Source organism: Python bivittatus, unplaced genomic scaffold (assembly GCF_059951505.1).
Source record: "Python bivittatus isolate LINGU-HERP-01145 unplaced genomic scaffold, Pbiv_v1 ctg000610_np1212, whole genome shotgun sequence".
Classification (NCBI taxonomy): domain Eukaryota; kingdom Metazoa; phylum Chordata; class Lepidosauria; order Squamata; family Pythonidae; genus Python; species Python bivittatus.
Genome location: NW_028277088.1, coordinates 22,737,238 through 22,754,751, shown reverse-complemented (window position 1 = coordinate 22,754,751; position 17,514 = coordinate 22,737,238). Strand labels below are relative to the sequence as shown.

The 17,514-nt window shown below is 37.5% G+C and overlaps 2 protein-coding genes across 4 annotated transcripts in view; one reads left to right on the top strand and one right to left on the bottom strand.

Annotated features, from left to right (window-relative positions):
* Positions 1-360: 360 nt before the first annotated feature.
* LOC103063813 (1-aminocyclopropane-1-carboxylate synthase-like protein 1) overlaps positions 361-17,514 on the top strand; it is an 18,914-nt gene continuing 1,760 nt past the window's right edge. Inside the window, exons 1-12 of the mRNA XM_088150562.1 lie at positions 361-528; positions 1,911-1,970; positions 2,356-2,426; positions 5,130-5,199; positions 6,171-6,237; positions 6,708-6,805; positions 7,007-7,084; positions 10,496-10,596; positions 12,183-12,269; positions 15,588-15,633; positions 16,618-16,759; positions 17,297-17,439. Coding sequence (XP_088006688.1) covers positions 361-528; positions 1,911-1,970; positions 2,356-2,426; positions 5,130-5,199; positions 6,171-6,237; positions 6,708-6,805; positions 7,007-7,084; positions 10,496-10,596; positions 12,183-12,269; positions 15,588-15,633; positions 16,618-16,759; positions 17,297-17,439 — 1,131 coding nt within the window. The remainder of the gene's footprint in view (positions 529-1,910; positions 1,971-2,355; positions 2,427-5,129; positions 5,200-6,170; positions 6,238-6,707; positions 6,806-7,006; positions 7,085-10,495; positions 10,597-12,182; positions 12,270-15,587; positions 15,634-16,617; positions 16,760-17,296; positions 17,440-17,514) is intronic.
* GATAD1 (GATA zinc finger domain containing 1) overlaps positions 7,473-17,514 on the bottom strand; it is a 26,746-nt gene continuing 16,704 nt past the window's right edge. The window contains exon 5 of one of the 3 annotated variants that reach the window (XM_088150567.1): positions 7,473-9,389. In XM_088150567.1, the coding sequence (XP_088006693.1) occupies positions 9,375-9,389 (15 nt within the window). In that variant the 3' untranslated portion in view covers positions 7,473-9,374. Of the gene's footprint in view, positions 9,390-12,282; positions 17,033-17,514 lie in introns of those variants that run through there. The other 2 variants (XM_088150565.1, XM_088150563.1) reach the window with 2 other exon arrangements.

Below are 17,514 nucleotides of genomic sequence, written 5' to 3'. Positions count from 1 at the left end.
GCGCTTTCGCAGGACGGACAAGCCCGTGAGTCGAATCCCCCTCGCCAAGCAAAGCCGCGGAGGCGAGGGGCGGGCTAATCGCAGGCCAGGCCCTCTGAGCGGGAAGGAGCGGGCTCGGCAGTTCAAAAAGGCGTCAGCCTGAGGCGCGCCGTCACCGCTGCCGGTGTCTCCTGAGGCGGGAGTCGTTCCTCCCTTTATGCCGCGTTGCCGTCTCCGTCCTTCCTCTGTCTTCACATTCCTTTTTCCTGAGCTGAAAGCCAGCCGGGGAGCTGCCTGCCTCGCCTTCCCCCGCCGCACGATTGATAGGGCAGTGAAGCAGCTGCTGGTGCTGCAACCCGGCAGAGTTCCTGGGACAACGCGATGACCGACTTCAGCGGAGGCCTGGCGAGCGCTGGCGGCGGCGAAGCGCCTGCTCAGGGGGAACTTTCTGCTCGCGGAGCCCGCATCGCCGGTGGCGCCGTGGGGCTCCTGGACAAAGGCTTCGACAGATACCTCGACGACCCTTTTGACGCGGACCAAAACCCTCAGGTGACTGTGGCATTTCGACCCGCTCGCGTTGGTTTGCAGTGTCTCCAGGGATAATTGCGTCGCATCATAGCCAGTTGGGCGGGAGGAGCAGCAATAAAGGTCGTCTTTGCGGGTGGATGATCTTTAAGTGGGCCTCTCTCTTCTCTGAATAAAGTGTCTGTGGAAATAAAATGGTAGATAGGCTTCAGACTCTGGCTTATGGCTTAGCTTGTCGGAAGGGCCCCAGCCGGCTATGTATTACATTTTTAAGGAAACCAGCAAGGGAGGCTAGGACTTACCCAGCTGTGTGAATCCAACCCTAATGTTTTTGTAACGGAATGGGAAAATGGAAGAGTGAGCGGCAGGCTATGTAAGTCGACTGCTTTGTTGGAGGTATGGGGGAGGAGGGGGGAACAAGAGAATGTGTGGAAAGGGGTTGTGTGCCAATAGTAGAAATGCTAGAATTAAGCATTTATTCTGGTAAGGATTTCACGTAAATGAGGTGAATCAAAGGGAAGAGGAAGGGATTGAAGTGTTTGGGGAGCAAAGATGTCCATAAGAAATAAATTATTGGGGAATGGGGAGGCAGTGAAATGGTGTTTCAGGTATACAAGATGATGTGAGTAAAGTTAGGAGGAACACCGGGAAATGTGGGATGTGAGACCTAAGCATGATCTCCCTAAAGGTGGAGAAATAAGGCAGTTATTTTACTCCCAAATTACCAGAATAAGAGATTTGCAACACCTTTCAGTAGTAAAATATGCATTTATTAAATCCATAGCATACTATAGCTTTTCCCAAACTGGTGCCTCCTAAACTTGTGGGATTTCCATTCCTGTCCTTTTCAGCCAGCTTGGATATGATAAGATTATCTAAAAGACACCAGGCTAGGGAAAGCCACTATAACAAACCAGAAATTCAAGAAGAGAGAAGTGGTAGCAGCTGCTTTGTTTCAGCTCAGCTCTACTAAGTAGGATGCCAGTCTGGTTCAGTCTAGTTAGCTCCAGTGGCCCAAATTAACCCTCAGTCTGACATCCATGTTGCTACCCTTCTTAATCAGCAAAGCAGTTGTCTAGGACTGGAACATACTTACTGTGCCTGTGCATAAGACAGCTTTGTCTGTGCAAGATCCTTGTAGGGAAGAGGAAGGAAAAATGAAATGAACAGTTTTTAAAATGCGCAAAGTAAATAATGCTAGCTGTCTTTGAGGAGCAGATAACTGGTTGTTTCTTGTCACCTATGGCGGGCAACATTTAACATTTTCAAATTATTTTTATATTGCTCTTTGGTTTAGTAGGCTAACTTTTCTGAAGGGAAGAGTTTATTAAACTTTAAAACTTTGCCTTATGGAAATAGAAAATGTTACTGGTGATTGTGGTTGAATTTGTCACTTTTATTCTCAGGGCATTTTGAATTTTGGGACAAGCGAGAACAAGCTTTGTTTTGATTTACTACAGGAAAGGGTAAGTTTGGGTTCTCATTAAATATGTGGGTTTCTAAATTTTAGAAATATTGACTGTTTGGTGTCTATGATTTACTATGTTTAAATAATCTATTTAACAATAATATGACAACTGATAAATGGTCATTTGGGAAAAGATAGGTATCAGAGACCCATGTTCTTTGCTGTATTCTAATTTCTTGCTATAGATAATTTATGTATGAAATATAATTGACAGTGTGGTTAGTCTATATAGTAGAGCTGTATATAGTTACATACAACTAACATGAACTAAGGAAAGCCATGTAAGTGAGCTAATTTCTCTTCCGTATTAAAAAATGTGTGAATCAACAGAGTCAAATAACTTATAAGAAATATTGTCTCCCTTTCTTTAAAACAATGGATAGCTTTCAAAACCTGATGTGACTTATTTGGAACCTCACTTATTCCAATACTTGGATACTCAAGGCATTAAAAGGTATGAAGAATCATTCCCCAACTAATTTAATGTGATTTCAACCAAATTAATTTATATTTCTAATTCCACCTGGAATTCAAAGGGTGTACTGCGTGTATGGTATCTGTTTCCTACTGTCACAATGTATGGGGATGCACAGTAAAGGACGGGGGTGGATTCCATTGACTGTCAGGAAAAACTTCCTAACAATAATATTGGTTTTACAGTAAAGTTAGTAGGTTTCCTTTCACTGGATATATTCAAACAAAAGGCAGGAAAAGAAGGATTTATATCCTATGAATCAATATCATCATAATTTGTCAGAGCTGCATGGAATTGAACTTGAAGCCTAAGCAGCTTTTCAACTCTATACTACGCTATGCAATTCTAACAATGACTATGATCATTTGATAACTATCAATGAACTCTAACAGTGGTTGTGGAGTCCTTGGGGTTCTCTGAGCTTGGTTCTTTTCTTGCAAATGTTTCATTACCTGGCTAGGTAACATCCTCAGTGCTAAAACGGGATGGGGGTTGCTCTCTATTTATATACTGTGGCCTGCCTTGCCAGTGCTGGTGGGGGTGGGGGTTTTGTTTTGCTCTTCTGGTAGTTCCTTGATTAGCATATGTTTACTGCTTGATTGTGTGTCTGGTGGTAACCTTTGCTTATTTGGGTGATGATTGCTGGTGAGGCAATCTTATGGTCTTTTGTCTCTTTTGAATAGTATGTAGATGCTGTTTATCTCTATGTCTCTGTTAATTGCTGCCTTGTCTGAATACCAAGCTTCCAGGAACTCTCTTGCATTTTTGGATTTAGCTTAGTTAAAACTATGGTTAACTCTGTCCATGTGTTGTGAGATTAAGGAGTTTTCATCATTTCTTCTGACTGCTAGTTGGTGCTCGTGGATGTGCTCTGCTAGTCTTCTGCCTGTCCTACATAGTGTTTGTTACAGTCCTTACACTGTATGTTGTAGATGACTCCTGTTTTTTCTTCTTGTGCTACTGGGTCTTTTGGTTTACTTAAGATATTTTGGAGTGATTTTGTTGGTTTGTGTACTACAGAGATGCCATGTGGTTGTAATAGTCTGTTGGTGGTTTCTGAGATGTTTCTGATGTATGGCAGTGTGATCCTTTTCATAGCTTGTGTTGGTTGTGTTGTAGGTTGAGTGATCAGGCACTTTTTGATAAAGTTGCGTGGATATCCATTTTGTTGGAAGATGTATAGGTGGTCTCTTTCCTTTTTTGGCTGTTCTGGGTTGCTGCAATGCGTTTGTGCTTGCTTGAATAATGTTCTTACACAGCTCCTCTTGTGGGAGGTTGGGTTGTTACTTTGGTAATGGAGTACTTGATTAGTGTGGGTTGTCTTCCAATAAACTTGGGTTTCTAATTTACTGTTGTATCCTCTGCTAATGAGGATATCCAGGAAGGGTAGCGTGTTGTTGTTTTCTTCCTCTCTGGTGAATTTTATTCCTTTGAAGATGTTGTTAATGGTTTCATGTGTCTTCTCTAGTTGTTCCTTTTTTATTATAACAAAGGTGTCATCTACATACCGGATCCATACTTTGGGTTGTATGTGGGGAAGTGCTTCTAGGCGTTGCATTACAATCTCTGCTATGAGTTCAGACAAGATAAGCAAAGGTTACCACCAGACACACAATCAAGCAGTAAACATATGCTAATCAAGGAACTACCAGAGGAGCAAAACAAAACCCCCACCCCCACCAGCACTGGCAAGGCAGGCCACAGTATATAAATAGAGAGCGAGCCCCATCCCATTTTAGCACTGAGGATGTTACCTAGCTGGGTAATAAAATGTTTGCAAGAAAAGAACCAAGCTCAGAGAACTTCAAGGACTCCACAGTTCAACCCTGAGCTACACATATTCGCCTCTATTGGTCCAACAGTGGCTATTCAGAAAAAAAAATGTTTAAAAGCCATAATATTTTAAATTAATAATCACATAATATTAAACAATGTTTTTTCTGAAAATGTATTTCTGGAATGTTCCATAGTTATAGTCATATTTTTAAGAATTAATTACAACTTTGATTTTAAATTTGACAAGTACTGTACTGGTTCACTATGAGCACAATCCAAACTGCTATTTCAAGTAGATCAGGATGGATGTGGCCCGCTGTTGTAAGATCTTTGTCAGAATTGTAGTTGTGGTGGTACATCCCCAGTAGGCCTGTGAAAAGTCCATGAATATTAATCTCTTGCTCTTTTTTTTTTTTTTAATCCTGCATCATGCTGTTGTGGGTATTTTCACTTCTGTTGGTTCAAAGAGGAGGAAAAATGAAGCAGAATTTAAATTTTCTCCATTCTTGCTGATGTGAGCTGCCAAGATTTCAGGAGAGTCACTTCGGACTACTTTATTAGTTGATGTTTATGAGACAAGTTCTTTCTTAATGTGGAATACTTTCCCATCCAAATTCTTGGTGGTGTCTATAATCAACTAAAACAACTTTAAAATAAAATTGTAGTCCTTATACTATAATCCTTACTTTTCTTACCGTTTGAGTAATTCTTTTTGCCAGACTTAGAAACAAGGTTTCTAAATTAAAAACCATTATATAAAATTGTGCTCACTTCTTCAAGAGACAAAGTCTGTCATGAATTGTTTGTATTTCAGTTGTATGATTTTCTGTACAATAGATGAAAATGTTATGGCAAATTATTTGGTTAATGTGTTAATTCTGGAAATATATTAATTTTAAATTTTAGTTTCCGAGAAGAAATTGCCAAGTTTCTTACTGAATATGCAAATGCTTCAGTACCACTAGATCCAGAACATGTAAGAGACAAGGACACTTTTTTTATTTATTTAATGTTGCTAATAGTTGATGAATCTTATCTGAAATGTCAGTTTAACAAAGCTGCTTAAATTTATTAGTTTTAAACTGGTTTGGAAATTATGCTGGGAGTTATCACAATATTGTTATGCTCAAACCAATGCCTAAGTATTAATTATAAGTAACTATTAATTAAAGCTTGTCTCATAGAAATTTAGATAACTTTTTAGATTCCCAGCTTCTTCAGATAATCAGTCCCAGCATATTTATAATGATAAATTATTTGGAAACAATATTCAGATTTCTTACATTTCTGAATTGCTGTTTGAATTATCTTTATTCAGAGCTCTGGAACCATCACCTTCCACATTCAGCATACTTTCCTATCAAACTGGTAAGGCATTCTCTAGAAACTGCCTACCAATTGTCACACAATGTAGAAATATTGGTTGTACTGGTAGTCCTTGCTTACTGACTTGACTTGACCGTTTGAACTTGCGACAGTTGAGAAATAGCTTTGCAACCAATCCTCACATTTATGGCTATTGCAGTGTCCCATGGTCACATGATTGCCATTTACAAGCTTCATAACCAACTTCCAACAAGCAGAATTAATGGAGTATGCAGAACTGAAATCACAAGTCATGGTCACATGATGTCTCACTTAATGACCATAGTGATTTGCTTAACAACGGAAGTGGAAGTGACATAAGTCTGGCATGGTCACATGATTTTTCGCTTAGCAACCGTGGCACTTAGCAATGGAGTTGCCAGTCCCAATAGTGGTTGGTAAGCGATGACTATCTGTAATACAGAACTTAATAATTTCAAATAACATTATAGTCTACCAGACTTTTCAGTGCCCTAATGATTTATTAGATACCAATTAAAAACATACGTTTGTTTTTAGATTGGTCCCTTAGTATTTCAAATGTTTAGCAATGTTGTTAATTGCAATTTGGCATTTTTCTAGATTATTGTTATGAATGGTTGCTGTGCTGTCTTTGCAACTCTTTCAACTGTGTTGTGTGATCCTGGAGGTAAGACAGCTTTCGTGTGTGTGTGTGTGTGTGTATATTGCAACAATTACATGTTACCATGATAAGTTTCAGAGGTGTTGTTTTAAAGACATTATGTATTTTTCATTGGCTGATATCAAGTGATAACTTTTTCTATCAGATAATATTTACTGTTAACACTGTTTCTGATTTGAAAAAAATACTGCTGACATTAAACTGTTGGTGTGTACTCTTAAATACCCCAATATAATTCTAATAAAGCCTCATTAGTTCATGATTTTTTAAAAATGAAAAAGGATCAAATACTGATCAAATGTTTAATAAGTGTTTGTAGCATATTAGTAATAAATAATTTTTAAAAAACAGGGCTTATGGAACAAAATAATTAAAATGAAGCAAAATAATATAGTGTTAATTTAATAGCTAGTAAAAGTCTCTTGAAAAATATTTCCTTTATGTATGTATATATTTATTTATTTATTTGAATACAGATGGATATCTTATTCCAACTCCATATTATGGTGGCATAAATTCCAAAACTTGGCTGTATGGTGGAATGCAACCTGTTCATGTACCCTTACTCAGTGAGGTAAATTTTATCTTATTAAAGATAAATAAGGAAGTGCTGCATTGAATTTATCCCTTTGAGTAGAAGGAAGAGGAAGTTCTACCACAATGCTCTGCCTTAATCATTGACTACAGATTTTGATGTTTCCCTCAACTTTATTCCATTTTTTTAGTAATTGCAATATCTTACTGAGTTACTAACATTAACAGTTTTGGATTTTAGGTAGCTGATGAAGGAAGCCAGCCTTTTCAATTAACAGTTGAAAAATTAGAAGCTGCATATCAGAGAGCCAAAGAACAGGTAGGAATACTTTTGATTGAACTTCATATTCTAATTTTGGATTAATACTATTTGTAATGGATTTTCACTGGTAAAATACATCCTACTGAAATACAAGAGAGGCAAATATGTGGAAGAGTGGGAGATGATCTTTGCTGTCTTTCCCCTTCCTATATTTCCCCTGTTGCCATCTCCATTACTATTCTGCCCAGCCTGTTAACCCAGTGGGCACATTTGGAATTTCAAGAACACGTGATGGATGCTTTCCCCAAATGGCTGCCAGAATGGATATGGTCAGTCACAAAATATGCCTGCTAACCCAACCTTACCATCTATCTGTAGGATGGTCGTATCATTCTCAATGTATCTTTATTCTTTTTTTCAGAGTAGATGGGCATATTTCCAAACAAGGTGCTGTGCAGCTTCAGCACCCCACTTTTATTTTCAAAAGTAATAAAACAAAGATGGCTGGTAGATGCTTTTCAGTAAGCAATCTTTCAGTCTAATTTTCTTCTAAATTAAAATAATCTTATAAAAGATAAGGTGTAACAGGAAGTTTAGCAGGTTCCAAGAGAGGTACCTAGGGGGGCTACCTTAAAAGACTCCAGTTTGGGAGGAGGGAGAATTGTAAGCTTTGCATTTTGTGGATTGAATATATGGTTTGCATCCAGTACAGAGCAAGCAAAAACTTATTCATATGATGACTTGAGTCACAGCAGTACATTGCATGTCTTGAAAGACTTTCTTTAGGCTACCCAAAGGAAAGGCCTTGAGTCTGGTTTAAGTTACTCCGTTAGGTTTGTTGATAGTACAGCTAATCTGCCCAATGGCAGCCCAGTACATTTTTAGGCTTTTCTATGTAACAGTGCAGGGTAGAATTTAATTTATATTTGTGTGGGGTGTATTTTTTTCTTTTTTGCTTAAATGAAAACTCAGTTTATTAGCATTGTATTCAAATATTAAATTTCCAGTTAGAATACAGTGTTCTGATGCAGATTTGCAAGCCACAAAGAATTACATTTTTGGCTAGTGTGGGTCTTCCGGGCTGTGTGGCCATGTTCTGGAAGTTTTGTTTCCTAACGTTTCGCCAGCATCTGTGACCGGCATCTTCAGAGGACAGGAGCAGTTCTCTCTGTGCCCAGGATGATGTGACTGAAGAAGAAAAACAGCCACCCACCAACAAAGTATTTCTGCCCTACATCAAAGGGGTCACAGACCTCATGGGAAAACTGATGGAAAAACACAATTTCCAAACAATCTTCAGACCCACCAGAAAAATACAAGTAGTGCTAAAATCAGCAAAAGACAAAAGGGATCCCCTCACCGCCACAGGAGTATACCGCATACCATGCAGCTGCGGGCAAGTATACATCGGGACCACAAAATGCAGCATCCAGACCAGGATAAAAGAACACGAAAGACACTGCAGACTACAGCAACCAGAAAAATCTGCAGTAGCTGAACATGCTCTCAAGCACACTGGACACAAAATCCTATTTGAAAACACAGAGATACTGGACAACACCAACAGCCACTATACCAGGCTATACCGGGAAGCCATTGAGATTCACAAACACCAGCACAGTTTCAATAAAAAAAAGAGTCTAAAAATCAACAAAACCTGGCTACCAATTCTGAAAAATACAGCCTGCAAAAGGTCAACGAACTCAGCTCAACCACCAGATGTGTGAACAGTTCACACAATGAACATGCTAATCACCCCCAGCAGCCACAATTAACAATTCAATAGAAGAAAAAACCCTACCTAACCCCCAGGAAGATACACACATATGCTGACACCAAAACAAGCAGCCACTCGTTAACCCAACCCTCCCCCAACCCCCCCCTTCAGATCTCTATAAATACCCACAAAAGGGTCACATCATCCTGGGCACAGAGAGAACTGCTCCTGTCTGTGCTCCTGCCCTCTGAAGATGCCAGTCACAGATGCTGGCGAAATGTTAGGAAACAAAACTTCCAGAACACGGCCACACAGCCCAGAAGACCCACACCAGCCATCGTATTCCAGCCGTGAAAGCCTTCGACAATACAATTACATTTTTAATGGCATTATTTTATATGCTATATCCTCCAGAAGTCTGTTATACAGTTATGAATGGATTTGCTAACTTTTCTTTTATTATATGACAAGGATGAAAAGTACAGAGTTCTTGTGATTTAAAATCAGTGATTCAACAAACATATACATAAACCTGTAAAAATGTTCTTAACAATTCTGTTAGTTCATTCTGATTCTTCTTGCCCATTGTTTAATTCTTCTCACTCTTCCTCTGGTCAGAAATTTAATTCATTATTCACTTAGAATCTAATATAAGAACAAAAGCATAATGTTTAGTACAATGTGAATAGTTTTAAAAAGAACTTTTCTCAAACATGAGATTTGAGGAAGTAACTTATTTGTGTATTGAGATATTCAAATGGAGGAGCCCATCTGCATTTCACCCTTTGTGGGCCCTGAAAGTTAAAAGAACCAAGTAGCTCAGCATTGCTGTATTCTAATACTGAGATGGAAGGAAAGTAAAGAGAACAGAGTAAAATGACTCTGCCCTACCAGTCAGAACTTAATGTCCTACTAGAGTTTAACTCAGTTTACCATAATGATGCTCAAAGCCAATTTGTATCATATATAATGTGGTTATATCAAATCAAGTTTGATAGAAATAGGAAATACTGTAATTGTTGCTGATCCAAGAAAGAGAATATGGACACAGAAATACGCTTCTGCATACGTTTTTCTGCTTATGTAAAAGTAGGTGTTAGCAATTGTTTTAACAACTCTGCAGAGCAAATAGGCATATATGAGACATTCTCTGCAAGTACATATTCCTGGATCAGGACTGCAAAGCGTGAACACTTCACATAGTTTTTTAAAATCAAGTGGGATTCTTACAATAAAATCGTGTCTCATTTTCACTAGTTGACTGTACATTTTTGTGGAATATTTGTATTTTCCTCCTTTTGATTATTAAAATTATTGCCATTGTTTGAAAATGCCATGTATTTATACAAAAAGTTTTCAGTTTTTATTTTCAGTTATTTTATTCATTATTTTTAACCTAGAATCAATAAAAAATGAAAATTCAAAAGTTCTTGTTTGATTATAACTTGGTGAATGCAATATTGTTGAAGTGCCTGTTTTAACTGATATAAAATATGCATTCTTAGACTTTCTGAAATTATCTTTTTAGCCACTGATGATAAAAGCATTTTAGCTAATAAGAGGAAAATGCTGTGATTCTGGATCATTTTCTTGGGTTACAGAGACTGCTGTTGTGGGAATAAGTATGCACGTAACAAGTCGACTGTTTTCCATACTTGACTTTAATAAAGGATGGCAGTGTTGCAGACTCAGTCTGCAAGTATGTTTGACGTCATGTTGGCGTCTCCGACTATCAGTTTTTCTTTTTTCAGGGCATCCGAGTCAGAGCATTAATCCTGATCAACCCTCACAATCCATTAGGGGACATTTACCCAGCACAGTTACTGAAAGAATGTCTAGAGTTTGCGCACAGGTTTGAGTCCTAGCGCTATTTCTTTGGGCTTTAATTTTCCATAATGCGATATTTCTGTTATGAAAATGATTTTGGCAATCTCCTTTCACTTGGCAAGTGTCAAATATGCTTATTTGGCTTACTTAGGAAATGTATTGGGGAAAGAATTTATCTAAGATACAGGTTTTGTGAAAAAATAAGAATTCTTCAGTAGCTAATTTACGAAGATGCAACTAATAGTGAGTATTCATTTATACATTGTTAAGGCAAAGTTACTCTTGTTAAAGCTCAGAGGCCTGATGTCTGATATTTCTGACATATTTATGTCAGAAATATGAAAAATGGTCATTGCCAAAATCAGTAGTAATAGCAGTGTATAATATGTTGAACTCTTGATTTCAGAAGTACTTTGGTAGCAATTTATGAATTGGGGATTGAGAAAAGCCTCTAAAATTGAGATTTAAAGATCTTTTAAACCAGTGAGTAGAAAGCTACATGGTATATGAATAAATATATCTATAACTTTCTCAAAGAAGGATATTTTGGTTAAAGGAAGAACAAAAAATATTTCCAGTTGCCTCATTTTACTGCAGTATATTCAAATATTTGTCTTTGGATACATTCTTATAATGCTCATTTATCTTATACACTATACCTTTAAATATGTCCACAATTCTTAGTCTTACTGCCAACTAAACTTTGAGTTTATTGATTTACAGTCAGAGACCAAAAAAGGAGAAAAAAAAAGAGAAAGCCCACTGGTACAAAGGCTAGATAACAAAGAAAGTGGTAATATTTTAAAGCCATCAAAAATAGCCAGGCATTGGACTGCAGACTAAATCAAGCAAAAAATGTGTGACTTTAAAAGTTTTTCAGAAATATTTTTAATGGAATAATATGGTTCCACTTGCTATAAGTTCAAATCCTATAATGTTACCTCCATCTTTCCATGATTTTTTTTTAATTTAATGATGAATTTAGAGTGAAAAAAACTATAATAATTTTCAGAGGTTTTTTTTAAGCCTCAGCATTAGTATAATTGTTTACGACTATGCGACTTTAAAAACTTGGGGCTACATTTGACATTTGGAGATAAGATTCTTAGTTAACAGATTTTTCCAATAAACAGTTCTTATGAAAATATTAAGTAGCTGCTGATAAATTTCTGGAAGTTCAGGAATCTTTCTATCAGTAGCAGACTTCTGAATGTCTGTGAATAATGGAAATATAAATCCAGTTTGTTGTATATTTTGTGGCTTTCACTGTGGTAATATAAGAGATTCCCAGAGCACTTGGTGAGTGTCTTTGAATATATGTTAATTGTGTAGTACTTAAAAGGTATTTGCTTAATTTATTGATTGTACAATTTCAATAAAAAGTGAACTTGGGATATGTACTGAAGTCTCCACTAGCTTTTTGCTTTACTGTAATTATACGTAGCTGTTCTGTAAGGAATACTAAAATCAGTCTGTTTTGTATAAATTATATATGTAGAAATAAGTAGGCTTACAGGTAGTATGTTAAGTAGTAACTACAGTAATTAATCTATTTAATAAAATGAATGCATGGAGACTTTAAGGACTTCTTACATTTTTTTCTGTATATAGGTATGAGTTACATGTAATAATGGATGAAATTTACATGCTGTCAGTATATGGTGATACCACATTCACAAGCATCCTTAGCTTAAGGAGGTAAGGAAACACTTTCTAATTGTCTAACACCATAGATATGTATATGTGTGTGTTTCCATATGCATAAATGGTTCTTCTGTCTCCATATGTGTCAGGCCTATGAGATTAGATCATGTCAGAAAACACTCCACAGGAAGACTAGAACTATACTTTATTGAGACAGGCTATAGTAACAGAATCTTGCAAGTCTCCCTATGGTTTCCCTTCCCTCTGTCTTATACCCCAGGAATTCGGGGGGAGTCAGTCTCTCTAATATTTTCATTTCTCCTGGACTCAAGACATGCTTCTACACCTGTTGTTGTCTTACCAGCTTCTGGATGGTTTCTCCAAGGTTATCTCAATGGCTCCCTGTAACATATTCTTCCAGAACAGTATTTGATGTGATAACATACATACTATTCAAGAGTTGGTAGATTTTTCTACCCCATCTTTCTATTCCTATGCTAACAAAACTTACAAGACCAAAAAAAACCCCCAAAAGTTGATAGTTAATTTTAATATTACCTTTACTATTATATTTAATATTAAAATTAAGCCTGGTAAATATCTGTTGTTACAAATGTTGTAATGGCCAACACAGTGGGAGCCAAAGAAAACTCCCAAGGGAATGCATTCCCTAGCTAGGGAGCAATGCAGGAAAAAACCATCTCCCATGTCTCTGACAAGTGCAAATCAAAACGTGAGGCCACCTTTATGAGAATCTCTCCTGTTGACCTTAGTGATGGGAAGGGTTCATAATGAGAGAGGCAGTGTCTTTGTTCTCAGGCCCTCAACTTTTTAGGTCTTTAAAGATGAATACCAACACCAATAAGCAATTAGCAACGAGTGCAGTTCTTTTAGTACATTTATTCTAGTTAGCAGTCTACTTGCCGTATTCTGTACCTGTTGCAACTTTTGGACACATTTCAAGGGATTCCTTATGTAGAACATGTTGTAGTTGCCCTCCAGCAAAGGTGTGGACTCATGGGTCATTGCAGTTTAAGGGACTATATACAATACACTAGCTTTAGGAGCTAACCAGGCCTTGGTGGTCAAAAGAATTGCAGGAAAGGATCTAAAGATTATCTTTAGAATGGTATATACAGTCCACATTCCTTTTCTTAAGCACTCAGACCAGAGAGAGAAGGATGTTGCATAATATCACACCCTCACATACAAGATAAAGTTAATGAACTTATATGGTCACCTAAAGTGCAATAGCCAATTATTTCAATTCCTGGTAGAGGGTTTGAACCCTATAGAAAGACCTGTGGTTACATGTAGGTGCTGAGTCCCAAACAGGATGAAACTGGTTGTATTCTGCCTCTTGGTGGTCAATATAAGTAAAAGCACCACACACTATTGTACTTAATGAATGCACACAGTATTACACAGAAAATTCTCCCCTTCTCTCAGTCTAACGTCTCTATTCAAGGTTGTTTCCTTAGAGGTGGTTAAGTTGATAAGAACAGAACTGACTTCCATTCCAAATTAGTAAATGAAATCTATTGCTATTGTGTCAGTATATACATATTTTTGTCTTGCTGTCATGTCATGTTTTTCTAATGGCTGGAAAACAAAATCTCTTGTCAAATTAATTTATTATTTCTTTAAAAATTGTATTACTGCTCTTTAATACTATGTCTATGATTTAGCACCCTCTCTGTGTTAGAAATTCTTCATTAAGCTCTAATATGACCAAATTCTAGTTTAGTGCCTCTGTCCTTAGCTATGCTGCAATATGACAGGCATATAAATTTAATAAATAAATAAATAGACCTTCTTTAAACCAAATTTTTCCCATCTTTTGAATGGAAGTGTCTATTGTTGAATTCATTCCTGGACTCTCATGTATATTATAAGTGGGTGGAATGGGATGAAGATGGGAAATGGTCATTGGAAAGCTTTAACAGTGACAACTTGTCTTATAATATGCTCAGGACAGCAACAGTGTACTAAGTTTAAGAGCAGTGAAGATGTATAAAAAACCTGGAAAGCATGAGGACCCTACTCTACATATTTTGTAGAGGCAGATAGAGGCAGATTTTTCTTTATTTGAAGGGATTTTTTTCTCTGTGTGTGTGTATTTATAGCATTGCACATTTTCATATGTACATACAGGTAGTCCTCATTCAACAACACTAATTGGGACCGGAAACCCCATCATTAAGCAGTGCTTAAATAAATCGAAAAACTATGCACTTCGTGACAGCAGTTCCAGCAGTCCTGGTTGCCATCTTTAAGTGAGGACCTCATGAGACCGCGACTTCCTGCTGGCTTCCCAATTGACTTTGCTTGTGGGAAGCCGGCAGTGGAAGTCATAAATCACGATCATGTGACCGCAGGTGGTTGTAACTACTACTCATTCAGCGTCATCGTAAATTGAAACAGTCACTGAATGAGTGGTGGTTAAACAAGGACCACCTGTATAGACAAAGCCCATAAACAGAGTACACTGTCACAAACTATATGATTGTGGTCATTAAATGAGGACTGCCTGTAGTTCCTATATATCAAACTTGCACTGATTTCTGTAGAAGGTACAGTTTTGGTGGCCCTCATTATTTGCAATCTCATTACTGTGGTTTTGCATATCTTCAGTTGATAATTAAAAACCACTCTTCTGTATATTTGTATTTGCATATTTATAATTTTGACTTCATTTTTTGTATGTATAAAATGGTAGAAAGGCTTTTGCACATTTGTAACATACATTTATTGAGGATCAGGGTAAGGTCATCTGCATAATGTACTATACCTGCATTTGCACCTCCTTGCTGAATTACAGTGGATCTCATGCTTAGCCTGCTTGCAAGGCGCCATATGGTTTTTTTGACACAGCTGGTGTTCTTGGAGCAACACTCAGCTGGTAATGGAGAGAGCCCCTTTTCTCATACCACATGGCTTTTCTGTGTCATGTGGCCCAGTCACAGTCTCAATGGAAGGGCCTTTCAGTTATTTGATGCCATTCTACTGAGATTATGAAAGAACTGCATGGAATAGAAAAAACAGCATGAGCCATATGGCACAAGCAGGATGATTCCCTCCAAGTGAATCCACAGAAGCAGCAAATACACGTATGTTGTATAGATGAACAATATGGAAGGAAGATGTCTCCAGAATATAACCCCACAATTCCAATTCAAGGTCATGTTTCCGGTTTTATTAGTGGTGGTTTTATCCTGGATTGAAACCCCCGTGAGTAGCAAGGACCACCAATAAATGAATAGAACTTATAGCAATAATAGATTTTATTGATCAGGGTGTCATTGTCCTTATAAGTGAAGGGTTTTTTTTTAAAAAAAGAGATATTAATTCTACGTGAATATTTCTTTTTAGTTTACCAGATCCAGACAGGACCCATTTTATGTGGGGATTTAGCAAGGTAGGTTAGAAATGCTTGATATCAATGTGTATTCAAAATGTACCTGAACATCTGAAGTGTCAAATTTTCCTCTTCCATACTATTCAGTTTGGACTCTAGAAATTATTTATGCTATTGGCATTGATCAATCTGGAGTTCAGACTTCTGTCTCTATTACTGTGGTACAGAAGGCCTAATTTCCAGTGGGACTGTGCAATCTAATTAAACTCAAAGCATAGTTTAATCTCTTTAATCTAAAAGAAATAAAATGCATCCTCAAAGTGGTAAGAAGACCCCCCTCCCAATTTTTCATAATATTCAGCATCTGCAGCAAGCCACAGGTGATGCACAAATGACACAAATCCTGCCCTTGTGCACTTGTATCCCAATATCTGGTGCAAGAATGTAAGTAGTGGTACTTGCATCCTGATTATGTGACACATTTTATCATTTGGCCTCTTTGGATGCCATGTGTACATTTCTGGGCATAATTCTTTCAAATGCCAGTTAACTCCAAGCATATATTTGTATGTCCTCTTCATGGTTATTCAATGTTGTTATTTTTAATAATAATTTTTGTCTGCTACTAAAATCTCTGATACCACCAAAATATCTTAAATCCCCCTGCCTTGCCCTCCCAAAGCTGCTAGGTCTGCAGTTAGGCAGTTGGAATACTCAAAGGTTGCTGCCCTCAGACAGAAGCTTGTTTCTCCTTTTTCTAAAGATCTACATGATGGTCTCAGACAAAAATATTATCTAGTACTGTAAATTTGATAAGATAAACTGAGCAAGTTATTAATACTGCTTTGATTTGTGCATAAAAGGGTGGCAATTTACAAAAGGATGTCAATTTTTGGATTATATGAATGAAACTTGAGAAATTCCATATTTTATCAGAAGCAGAAATTCTGAAAATTTATGTATGGATGTGCGTGGTACACTGCCATTTTAAGGGCACCTTAAATTACATTGTTCTCTGTTTACCCCTCCCTGTTTCTCTTCTAGGATTTTGGCATGTGTGGTGTCAGAGTTGGAGTGTTATACACCAGAAACCATTCTATCAGGAAAGCAGTTAATCAGCTGGTGGTTTTCCATGGATGTCCTGGCCCTGTGCAGCACGTTCTCCAACAAATCCTTAGAGACAGAGGTTAGACAAACCTGAAAATGTGACTGCATGTGCACACAAAGCAGAGTCTGAATAATGAACGGAGAGCCAGTTTGGTGTAGGGGCTGAGGCACCAGGCTAGAAACCAGGAGACCGTGAGTTCTAGTCCTGCCTTAGGCACAAAGCAAGCTGGGTGACCTTGGGCCAGTCACTCTCTCTCAGCCCTAGGGAGGAGGCAAGGGCAAACCACTTCTGAAATCTTGCCGAGAAAACTACAGGAGCTTGTCCAGGCAGTCGCCAGGAGTCAACACTGACCTGAAGGCACAATAAAATAATAAAATAAAATAAAATGAACTCTGGTCTTGAGAACAATAGCTATTACATACCAGAAAAATTTAGTTTACTCCATCACCCTAACTCTGACCAAACCATGATTTGGCAACCATTATTGTAGTCAATGGCAAGTTACATAACTAAATTAACAGTGGAATCCAGCTAAAATCCACTCTATTTTTTCTTGTCCATTAATTTGTCACTGTTATTGTTTGATATTATCCATTTGTATTATTACTTTGACAGAATGGCTGGATAATGTGTTTTTCCCAATAAATAAAAAAAGATTAAAAGAAGCTCAAAACATTCTTGTGGAAGGTCTTGCAGAGATTGGAATACCTGTTTTAAAAAGCTCAGGAGGATTATACGTGTGGGCTGATTTCAGGAAGGTATGTAAAAGAAAAGGATAAAAAATATAGATTGAAGAAAATAAGTTTCATTGGCTGTTTGAAAAATAAGGATGA